We start from the raw sequence: 12,599 nt of genomic DNA, 5'->3' as shown, positions 1-12,599 counted from the left end.
TTGTGGACGCGAATAATAAAATACACCGGCCGCTAGAATGTTCTGGCGGCACATACAAGTTTTTGCCAAACCGCTCTCTAAGAGCGCACTCTTTTCATCCTGTGAAATTGTCGTTGTGTGGTGCGCGCTCATCGTAAAAATTACTCTATCATTTTTTTATAACACACCTAAAGAAGTATACCTTCAATTATAACATAAAGTATTGCTACATTATTACAAAGTATTATAAAGTTTTATTTTTTAATACCTACGTGAATTCATGGGTATTCATTTCTTGATAAATTTAATTTTTTTTAAGTAGCCTGAAGAAAGGTTGAGGTGACATATAGTGGGGACATGAGAGTATTATAAATAAAACCTTCTGGCAAGATAGCAACATACATCATATCATACTCTTCAGTTATGAAAATTCTGAGTTTGGAAATCAAACCTAGATCAGATATGATAGGCATGTGGCGTGACTAAACCAATGGTTCTCCATTGTCAACAATAATAATAAAAGTAACATTTAAGACATAAAAATCTTTAAAAAATTATAACTTACAGGCCTGGTAAAGCCTTCAATACTCTTCTTAAAGCTCTGAAAAATTTCATCGATCATCACTTCCCCATGTTGAATATCCTGCAAGAAAAATATCCATACTGTATGTAAATTGTATTACTAAGAATAAGCACATGTGTCAGAAATGTACAAACACTACCACATAGTAATAATTTGTATAAGTTGTTATTACTTAACTGTATATGTATATTTAAAATTGCTACAAATATTAATTGAACACAAGATTCCCACAGAAAAATACAGAGCTGAGTGGTGTTTGAAAACTGCTGGGTGGTGTTTGAAAACACCTTGGTGGTCCCAAAACCAGCTGACTGCCAAACATATTTCAAATTGATACAATAACTACAAACACCTCACGTGCAAGGCACAAGTTCAGTGTTCATGAGATACCTATATGTACAATTTCAGAAAATGGGTCTTAAGGTGCCCGCCTCGTCAGGGGTGTATGTGTGTTGGTGAGGCGGGATGATAAGCACGACGCTCGCTGGTATTTCTAGCGCGGAATAGCCTCTACGCGCAAGGCTCTGAATTCATCCGCTATGTTTCCCAATTGTAAACAATGCACATAAGAGCCTTGTAAACAACTCCCTGAAGAGTACTTGGCCCTGATACACATGCAGGACACCAGTAGATTGCTAATTTTTCTTTATTTTCAAACCACTGTTTTCACACACACTCAAAAAAGTAATGTCTGGATTCAAAATTACATCAATGTTAAAAACTTTTAATATACTTACAACAGATGAAAGGGACGGGCTCATGTCCAAACAATATACAATGCGATACTTATGGGAAAGAAATATGATTGCAGAATGCGAAGTGACTAGATACGTGTACGAGTGGCTTGACTCTGGCTTCCATTCCAGCGGTGGTTCTCGAGGGACTATTGACACCACTGTGAGTTCTTCCGTGCATGAATCCTGCACAAACAATCATCACATTTGGTACTTACCAACATACAACAACATTTTCATACTGAATATAAAAAGAGGTACATTAATTTCTAGAGGCACAACTTGCCAGATATAGAAGATTTATGTTATATTATAAACAAGCAATTTTAAGACACTGACAAGAATTTAATATAACACATGAGAAGTAAAAAAATCATTTTTAGTAATTGACAATGGTTATACATCCAGAAAACAGCAACTATTAATACATTTCCAAAGCACATGTCAATAACAGTCTGAAACTAAATATTGAATGGTTTAAACAATTCATTTTCACATTATTCCAATAGTGAATATTGTATGCAATAATTGTACAGTTTTAGAATGGTCAAAATGAGCTCTATTGTACAAAATCATGCCATTTGAGAAGTGAGGGAAAACTTGATTGGAGCAGCAAAACATGTTACGCTTGATGCAATAATTTTCTGATGTTTACAAGAAAATGAGACTTCATAGTAAAGATAATTTAACATTTTAACAGATAGATAATTTTACTGGTCAACATAAAAAGGGAAGTTCGTTAATAGTAAAATAGTAGAAAAACGTTTCAACATGTAAGAAAGTTCCAGTTAAAATGAAAACCCAGTAGTGAGATGTAAAAACCTGTTTTACCTTAAATTTGCAAAAAAAAAAGATGACAAATTGGCCCAAATGCACTTAGTACATGACCTTTTTTATGTGTTTTAAGAAAATAAGATGTTTAGGAATAAATTGTAAATATTGAAATTATATATCAGTACTGCAGATAAAAAATATTATTTAAAGTTAAAAAAAAGGCCGCAATTCTCCTTACCCCTCATTGGTCGTGCTATGAACATTTCTCTCACACTAAAAGAATAGTATCGTTTTATTTTTGAAGACGAGTCGGAGCAGACGTCCTCTCGTCTAGCTGAGTTTTCAACTTTCATTGGCCAACACTCAAATTGATTGTATGCATTATTGACCTGGAAACAGTTCTCCATTTAATGGCATGTATAGTATATAACAACTTTGCTCCCCACGCAACCCCTCACGTTGAATTTTTTTTGCAGTGATACTGGAACATATATCCTAACAATTATATTTGTTTATTTGTTCTGACAAAAAAAAAAAAAAAAAACAGAAAACTACAAAAGTGTGTGCAACATGTGTGGCACTCATCAGCCCAGTAGTTTATACTTATATTGCCCAAACTGTAAAGATAAAAATTGGTTAAAAATCTTCAAATGAAATAATATTTAATATTTTTTTTAATAACAGGTTTAATTCACACGAGGCATTATTCTGACGAGTTAAAAGGAAACTACTTATACCCAAATAGGTTGTTTTTATACAATCATGTTCATGTAAAAGTGACATCAAAATAATTTTACGGCACAAAATACACAGAATAAATAACAAAGTAGCCAATAAGTATTATTTATTTACTGAGATACGTTTTTATAATGAAAGAAGCGACGGTGAGAAAAATCCTCAAGCACGACCAATGGTGTAACATTGTAACAAGTAACCAAAATGTGTTAATATGAGGTTCCAGGTAAAACAAACATTGTTCACCATACAGTACATGTGTATTTTCATGGCAGAGAAACATTATGTTTCACTCTAGTTAAATAATATTAATTATTTCAACTGATGAACAGTTACAATTTAAAAACTTACTAATGTCTCCCTCTTTCTTACTGTTAAAGTTTTGTTCAAGTGCTCTATCAACCATTGTGCACGGACACTACGAGACAAAGAATAGCGTTTGGTCATCAATATGTAAATAAATCCAGCTTCCAAGATCTCAGGTTCCTGTAAAATGATAAAAGAAATTATCAATAAAAGCAAGAAAAATATTTTAAAAAAATACTAATTGCTCATAATTACATTTTTCTAAACAAACTCTTGCTGCAGTAGCTTATACATAACTATAAAAGAGGTACTTCTGCCTATAGTGGTATCATTACCTAAACTAAGTGAAACAGTCCAAATAACTGAATAAACTTTGATTTTGGATTTTATCAACTCAGTTTTATATATTCTAGTCACGCTTTGGCTTATATCATAAAAGTAACTTCAGGACCCAACTACCCTGATTTTGATTTTCCATGTTTCCCCAAATCACTACAGGCAAATTGTGGGACGGTTCCTTACAATGGGCCCAGTTTCCTGGAGCTGTGCTGTTGAGTTCAACTGTCTATAACCACCTAGCTGTAAACGAAACATTGAGCCCAAATACATCAAACTGGTGCATCTAGTTACGTGTTGGGTGTAAACGGGCACATGTAAATTGGTAGGACGTTAAATGAACAGTAACAATGGCAAGTAAAATGCTTACTTCAGCAGAAAAAAACTGAAGAGTAAAACCACGGAAGAAGATTTATTGTAGTTTGGGCGTTGCACACATTCAGAGGGCTTGTTAGCGGAAGAGTTAATACTTTTATGACCCACCAACCACTGTAATTCTTAAAAGAGCAAGTCAGGTATTCGGAAGTCAACTTACCAAGTGGGTATTGATAATCTCCTAACATAACTTCATAGTTATGGATATAAAAGGAATTGAAAATAAAAGGGTGATACTCTGATCTGCTTATAATTCCAGACTTTCAATAACCCTGCATCAGAAGAAAGGTTAAATTCTTTTTGTACATAACTACGTCAAAACTTCAGAATGATGTAAAGTGTAAATCAATACTGATATTCTAACAAAGCGTTCGAATGATAAATTTTATTAACTAATTTGAAGTTATAGAAAGGGCAAGAAAACATAAAGATGTAATATTTTATAGTGTAATACCAGAAGGCATATTAGCCAAGTGTCAAATACCATATTGCAAAAATGGTCGGTCTGTAGCCACCTTTAAAACAATACTGATTTTCTGACAATTTATTCCATATCCCTTATACAATTTAGATTTATTTCTTGGTAGCCAATATCACTTTTTCCAATATATCATTGAAATAGCAACTTAGTTTACACGTGCTGAAACACATAGCTGTATCATTTTGTCTATCATATTTCACCGAAAGATATCTTCTATGTATAATAGCAGGTAGAACATAAACATTTTATACCTTTTTAACAACAAAATTATTCTACTGCCATTTAACAATGGCTACCAAGACATTTAATATAAATAACAGCTGGAACAGCAATATACCAATAAGAAGAGTATCTAGTTGAGGAGTTTAGCATCTCTTCTGAAAGAAAGTGATTAAAAAAAACAAATGTAATCATTTACCTGTGAATTGTATTATTTCACACCAGTTTCCTAGTTTATAAATCCTAATTTGCCATATTTGAATGTTATATATTGTTATTAATGCCCTGTGGTGAACAAGTGACTTACAAACCAAATGGTACCTACCATTCCAGATGGCTAGCAATGATTTCAGATATTTTGAAATTCATAAATTAATTTCTAAAAGTTCTGACTAAACTGTCTAAGTTTATTAATTATTTTGTGAAAATATTTAAGTATTTTTCATTTATATTATGTTCCATTTTTGAAGTAACCATCTTAAATCAAATTGATTCAAGTGGTTGATTCAAATTGTTGAAGTTAAAAAACATAGACGCAAAAGATGGTTAAAAGGTTAGGTTCAAAAAAATTTAATTTGTTTTGTTACTGCACAACACAGAGCTCTGTAGTGGGAAGGAATAGTGTTTCTGTTGTGATTTTTACCAGTTTACCAGCCAAATTAAAAATATGTTAAAAGTGTTATTAAATCATTGAAATTCTGCAAAAATATATTTTTAATTTCTACTGAATCTCGAAAAAATAATGGCTACTTGTACAGAGCTATATATATATATATATATATATATATATATATATATATATATATATATATATATATATATATATATATATATACATATACCTGTTCTTATGACATTAAAATGCATATATATATATATATATATGCATTTGAATGTCATAAGAACAGGTGTATATATATATATATATGCATTTTAATGTCATAAGAACAGGTGTATGTATATATATATATATATATATATATATATATATGCATTTTAATGTCATAAGAACAGGTAAATTTTATCTTGAAAGAGAAATCCTTGAAATTGCTTTAACTTAAACCCTTCCACAAAATATCACTTATGGTTCAGTTTCACCCCCCCATGACATTATATTTTATCTAAGACCACTTATATTCATATTCCACTAAGTACTATGTAAGCAGTGCATTTTGTGTTCCATGGAAAATTTTGTCACCAGATGCATGATACATTTAATTTTCTACCTGTAAAAGGTTAATAAAATAATATTGGTAATTAGAATTTCTGCCAGACTAATAGTCAAGGTTATTCATTGAATTTAAAATATTAAATAAGCAGTAAATAAAAAATTCATCATGGTGGGTTGAGTCAAAACCTAAGTAAAGCAAAGAATTGTTACAGAAATAAATTTCTTCAAGGGAGAAAAGCAAATTTATCACAGTGTGGTCAGAAATCTACACCAATTTGCCTCTGGAGTATGGGTGAATCAGCTGCACCAACCTATCTGAGGCCACAACTACCTACTTGCAGCAGCAATGAAAATGTGATTGGTAAGATCTCCCTTATTTTTCCGATTCTTTTCCATTTGCAATATATTATACAATGTAAATTGTTTTAATTTTACCAATTTTAAACACATTTAATCTATATATATATATACACATATATACACGCACACACATATATATATAAAATACAATTTTTTTCCAGTCTTCAGCAGTGTCAATTTTCTAAGAATCAAGTTGGAACTTCAAGCAATATTTATGCCAAAATTAGAGGGAAGGGTATTATCGAAGAAACAGAAATTATATAAAAGGTGTATTTTTCGAGGGCAATGAGTTTCTGGCAGATCTGAGAAGATTAATAACTGTATTGTTGTTATTTAAGTTTAGGACGCACTAGTAAAACTATCCTGTACATGATCAAGAAACTTGTATTGCCTTGAACTACAATCATAAGCAACTTTGGGTGAATCATTGTTTAAATTTTAATGATCCAGACACAGGAGCAAACACCCACAGGACAGAGAGAGTTTTACATGGCATAAAAGGTAAACTGTACATTTTGTCTGTACCTCGAAAAAATTTGTTTCACTGTGAACACTACCACACTAACCTCTGCATAATTTCCTGCTCGCTACCAATGAGTTGCATCCACCTCCGAAATAGGTCATCCGAGACTACTCATGCAATTTTCCCATTTAACCTAACCTAATAGTTGATTTGGTCTGATCAGGAAAATTTCAAATACATAAAAAGAGTTAATTAATTCTTGAAAGCCCAGAAAAAATGTTTCTAATGGCTACCGAATCCTGAAAACTCATTTTATTTGAAAAGCTGTTAAGTTGAATATATTTTAACTATAAAGAAATGTTAATGAAAAATTCCTTAAAATATTAACAAATTATAGATTTTAAGGAAAAATATTTAATAAATAGCATATTTTAAAGGGATGTAAATTATATTATTCCAGATGTAATTATCAATATTCACCAATATGATTTACCAAGTATGATCAGCTTGAGAATGTAGGTACACATCCCTACTTGCAGAATTTCATGTTTCATTTGTTCCTTTTGTTAAAATGATTACTATACAAAAGTGATGAAAGGCTGTTCATTCACCCATAAATTCTCTGCATTAACACTTAAGGAAACTGAGTGGAAAGAACATTTTTTTCCTTGCTTTAATTCATTAATATAATCTATTCATGCGCTCAAATGAATTTGATGTGGAAAGTTTGTTTATATCAATTTTAAGTTATTATTTATAAATATATTCTCATTCGGGTAATACTGCAGTCTTTGCATAAAAATTCTATTACTAACATTTATTTTTTATTTTATAAATACCTATAGAAGAGCAATGCAAATTAACAAGAATAACATTAGTTAAAAATTATTTTATGAGTGAATCGGATATGTTGATGTAACTGTTCTGAATCACGTATCCAAGTTTATCCCTCGATCTCGATAGCTTGATCCTGTAAATATTAATCCTGTGGTACATGATGCTTGCTGTTTTAATTTAGTACATTGAAAGATCCTGCACATAAAAACTTGTCATAGGTATAGAAAGGAATAATGATAACAAGTTAATACAAAATATATTTTCCTTTTTATTCAACTTAAGATCATAATTTACTGTTATATCACAAGTTTTTGTTCTGTGCAGGTTCTTTTGACATACCTACTAAATTAAACAGCAAGCCTCATGTACCACAGGATCAAAATGAACAGGATAATGCCAATAGGAACAATGGATGAACTTGGATACATGATACAGAACTTTTACTGTTGATTTTGATGTGTGCTATGTTGTAAACTGTGTGTGAAAGTCTAGACAAATGAACGAACTTTAAGGAAAATAACTAATGCTGTACCAACTACGAAAAAGTAGCTAAAGTTTTTTCTTTAGTTTAAGTGATATATGGTCAAATGGGGAATGCACTTTGATATGACAATTGGGACATAGCTGTGCTTTTGAACAAACGTTTGTTATGGTTTGTACTGTGTTTAGGAAAGGCATTTGGGTTCTGCAGTTTGAGTAGTTATGTGGGAGGTGTTCTCTGGACATGTGCTATTTTATAAAGTTAAACCATTCTGCGTTTTTTATATGGCAACAGTGTAACTCTGCCATAATCAAAGCATACATTTAGCAGAGAGTCAAAATAATGAACAATGGCTGGATATTGCATAATTTTCTTTCAAAATATGATTTTCAGCATCTGCATGTCAATCACAGAGTTAATTTTGTGGTTCCAGAGACTGATGCTAATACATAATGCATACAGCAGGTTTGGCTTTAAGTCCGTGAAAATTTTCATCACTACTGACATAAAAAAAGTCACTTCATTGGTTACCTAGTGGAGATCATATTTAATCTAAGGTATACTGACAAGAAGGAATGTTTACAACAATTCCTTCTAGCAGTTAAATAACTGTACCTGCCTCCAAATTGTGTTTAAATACTGTCTTTGTATAATGTAGAAGTGTTTTATACTTATTCGTTCTAGGTGTTAAGTAATTTATTTTAGTAATTTTTTCCAAAGTACAAGGTTCCTATTACAGCAAATAACGGTAATCATGGAGCATTCTGAGTTATCAAACTAATTTATACATTTATACACCTGTATTTGAAATCAAAACTAATCGCAAGTGAAAAAATTATAAAAGTTAGAACACGATATTTAGACTCTGAACAGGACAGCGCACAATTACGAACAGTGAACTCAATCAAAGCACTTTTCCTAACATAAACAAGGATATTGTTACACAAAAACAAACATGTCTTTAAATGCCTTAAATGTTCTAGGTAACTATGCCTTTAAAACCATACGCATTTAAATGTAAATTAGAATATACGAAACATTAAAATCTCACCATATTTATATTTTGGATATAATCATGGTAACTTAACAATTTTAAGGGGAAGACATGCGGACACCAAACAAACCACAGTTTGAAGCCATGTTGCAACAACACGTGTGGTTATAGTAAATAAAAGTAAGTTCCGAAAGTTCCTAGACATATATAGACTACCAACGACCTAGAGATAAATAGGCGACCCTGCTCTCAACTCCATTTAAAGCTGTCGACGGCAGAATGTGGAACTATAATCGGTGGGCAAAAAGAAGCTGTATGTAAAAGCATTGGTTCTTATGGGAGAAACCTGCAAGTTGCTATTAATTCTCCTAAAACTGTACGTTTTCCACACTATTACAGTTTTTTTAGGTAATACATAAAGATCGACCGAGTGAAAAATAACGTTAAATACAGTTTCATTGTATTGTGATGTGTAATTACGACATTTAATGCACTTGAATATAAGTTAAGCCTTCTTCGACCTAACGTTTGTGATAAACTTGTAGAAAATTTATTGAACTAACATATTTTATTTCGGGTAGGTAATTCATTACAATGTGCTATAAATTTAAAATAATTATATAAAACTACTTTTAAATTATGTGCGTTTGTTTTAATTGTATTTGTATATGTGCATTACGGGTTTTAGTTGTCTTTTTACTGTTTGATTTAAATAGGATAACCTAAATTACGTAGAAAAATAAAACAAACATATTGCTAGGATAAGTTTTAAAAGGAAATCACATTGGATCATTGGATAAGTGCAAACCTAGACAATGTGTGTTGATAACACATAAATATTGCAGCATAAATATAGCTAGGAAAAACCCTTTTTGATTCTCCACTTTGGAAAACCAACCATACAATAAGTTTTATATAAGTACATTTCTTTAAGGCTGAACCAGTAATTCCGAAAATTAACGAATGCTGCTGTGTGGGCTGTCTTGAGGTTGAAGTAACTGATAGTTTGTGCCTAGTGAGCTCTGACGTCGTACCGACCATGGGCCTTAAGCCCGTGCTCCGCACCGTCAGTACTGGATCCCGTTTTCGGAGTTCACCCCTAGCCCAGCCGGAATGAGTCAAGCGAGCGCCCCTGGCGTGACCTCAATTAACTGAATTAAACATCAAGACACGAAACCTCGGGGGCTCGACTACGGAAAAAAATTCCCAAACGAGGCATTAAGACAAAATTAATTAATCACAAGCAGTGAGCAAGTGCGTCGTAGAGACTCAGAAAACAAACCTCGTTACTAGCCACAGCGGCTACTGACATTGATTACTTGGCCTGTGATAGTGGTCTAGCCAAACTAAGGGAATTCAAACCCAAACAGTGCACGTTGAGACAATTTATAATTAAATTTACAGTCGGCAACTTGGTGCCGCTTTTTAAATTATTAAATCATTTAAAACAACTATTAAGCCTTAGGCAACTATTTACCAGGTGCAAAGTTTTAATCAAGCACCTGGAACGTGTTTTTTACTCATAGTATAACAAATTAGGTTATTATAAGTTTTTGGCGCCGACTCACAAAGGAGGTGAAAGTTCCCTCCCTTGCGAAGCGGCCATCTTTCGGCAGTATCCAATCACTCCATCCCGGGAATAGACGTGTGTCTGTGGGCAGCATTCAAGTTAGTTTCACTTATTATTTTTATTCTGCACTATACCTTCATAACTAAATCCTTTTATTAATTCACCGCTGCCCACGTCGACTCGGCGTGTATTTTGCGGAACCGGGCCTATCCCGACCGTCTTCATTGTGATACCGCGCTGCGTATCAGATCACACGAAACTTACGGTACTGGCCGACTCCAGCGAGAGCATTTTATTTAAGGACGCCGTGCATATGCCTGCCAGATGCACTATCACGTAAGTGTTACCCCGAACTTAGGAGCCCGCTCATCGAGCCCCCCCTGCACCCCTTAACTTTCGGCGCTGGCCGTCTCCAGCGAGCATTGACCCACGTTCCGCGAAATTGCCGCGGTAATAATTTCAGTGTCGCGTAGTGTTGTGTTTTTTTTTGTTTTTTGATCGTTTTGTAAGTGTAACTGTGTAACCGCTAGACGTTGCCAAGTGTTGGTGAGAGTTTTTGTAGCGGGACTGAACCGCGGAGCGAACATGTAGAGAGTATCGTGTATCCACACGGACCCCCGGTGAAGCTCTTAAATTAAACGTAATTATCACAAACTTGTGTAAAATCATTTCCGTAGTCTTCCGTCCTCCACACGGCCGAGCGGCCTTCACAGCCAAGGGAAAACTATTCAGGTTAGATTTCAAGCCATGTACCTGGCGGGGCACGCGGGGGCAGAGTACCCACGACCCAACATCAACGGCCTAGCAGCCCACTAACCTGGCGCCCCTCCGGACAACAACAGCATCGCGACGCCCGTAGCGCCCATCAGGTAGGTACCTCCCGGGCCTTTCACAGAGGTCGGGTGACAGCAAATGTTTCTATTTTATTTCTTGTAATATGTAAAAATACAATTGTTTTTGTTCCATTTGGTTTTGAATATTTTTAAAAATCTTCCTTTACTGTTTCATGTAACCCCAAACTATTCTAACTTGCAAAAGAGCAAGTTTAATATGAGATGGTATTAGGTGTTTCAAGTAACCCTACCCTGAGGGGTAACTTGAAACATCCAAATTTTATTTTCTTCCTACAAAGTTTATAAATATTTTTGATCACAACATAGTGCAATGTTTTAACTGGACCTAAATTCACATTTCGGCACTACAAAAGTTTTAAAATTATCAACCGCATCAAAGTTATTAAGCTTCAAAGTTGAAAACTGTTTCAAGAATCCCGGTTTACGGTATGCTTTTTATTTTATTTTTAGGATGCGGACTTATAAAAGAAAGACTACGAGATGTTCTTTCTCTTCTCAAAACTTAAATGATGCTGCAAAGGTGATCAACGATGAGGGAAAAAGTGTGAATGCCGCCGCAAAAGAATTCGGTATCAAACGGATGACTTTGACCAGATTTTTGAAGAAATTAAACGAAGGTGGTGATTCATCCATGGGTCATGCAACACCGATGAAAGTATTTTCTCCCATGCAAGAGGACTCTTTAAAGAAATACTTGTTACAATTGCAACATTGACAACGACGATTAAGTTTCCTATATCTCATCAATATTTTCTTTTGTATATTAATATTTTCTTATTAAGATAATCTCAATTGATAATTATACAAATATTGAAGTCTGAATTTGATCAGAAAGACTGAAACTATAATTCCAAAGTTAAGCTTAAGATACGTTGATGTTTTGTTGATTCTATTTTCAGTTTATTATTCAAAGAAAATTACTTTTAATTTAGTTGTTTTATCACTAAAAGACTATAAATAAAAAGTCTAGTTAACATTCAACCCATCATTTGGCTAGACATATTATAAGTGCTCAATTTTCCCCATACTCTTGCTCAACTTACCTCACCTATTGGGTACGTTGAGCATACTTGACTTTCTACATTTAAACAGCTGTAGCTCTTAAATTCGAACTTGTAAGAAATAAATTACTATGGACACTTTTGCAAACGGATAAATTCGTAATCCGTCAGTATGCATAAACAGCCAATAATACTTATCGTTGAGGAGCTATAACCGCTCAAGTAAAAAAGTGCTCAACTAGCCCCGCCCGACCCTACCATAACAGAAAACTGCCATAATTTTAAAGGACGAGGCAGAATTCTGCCATATTTTCTTATACACTCCATTAAATGAGTACAGCTGATT

General features: G+C 33.5%; 1 protein-coding gene across 7 annotated transcripts in view; it reads right to left on the bottom strand.

Moving 5' to 3' along the window:
• Nucleotides 1-8,988, bottom strand: part of LOC134529823 (KICSTOR complex protein SZT2-like) — a 186,302-nt gene extending 177,314 nt beyond the window's left edge. For 6 of the 7 annotated variants that reach the window (XM_063364309.1, XM_063364308.1, XM_063364307.1 and 3 more), the window contains exons 1-4: nucleotides 8,886-8,985; nucleotides 3,157-3,291; nucleotides 1,300-1,482; nucleotides 545-622 (exon numbers count right to left, since the gene is read on the bottom strand). In XM_063364309.1, coding sequence (XP_063220379.1) covers nucleotides 545-622; nucleotides 1,300-1,482; nucleotides 3,157-3,291; nucleotides 8,886-8,888 — 399 coding nt within the window. In that variant the 5' untranslated portion in view covers nucleotides 8,889-8,985. Of the gene's footprint in view, nucleotides 1-544; nucleotides 623-1,299; nucleotides 1,483-3,156; nucleotides 3,292-8,885 lie in introns of all 7 variants that reach the window. The other variant, XM_063364304.1, reaches the window with a different exon arrangement.
• Nucleotides 8,989-12,599: the final 3,611 nt, after the last annotated feature.

This window comes from Bacillus rossius, chromosome 2 (genome assembly GCF_032445375.1).
Source record: "Bacillus rossius redtenbacheri isolate Brsri chromosome 2, Brsri_v3, whole genome shotgun sequence".
Classification (NCBI taxonomy): Eukaryota; Metazoa; Arthropoda; class Insecta; order Phasmatodea; family Bacillidae; genus Bacillus; species Bacillus rossius.
This window is presented reverse-complemented; position numbering and strand designations above follow the sequence as displayed.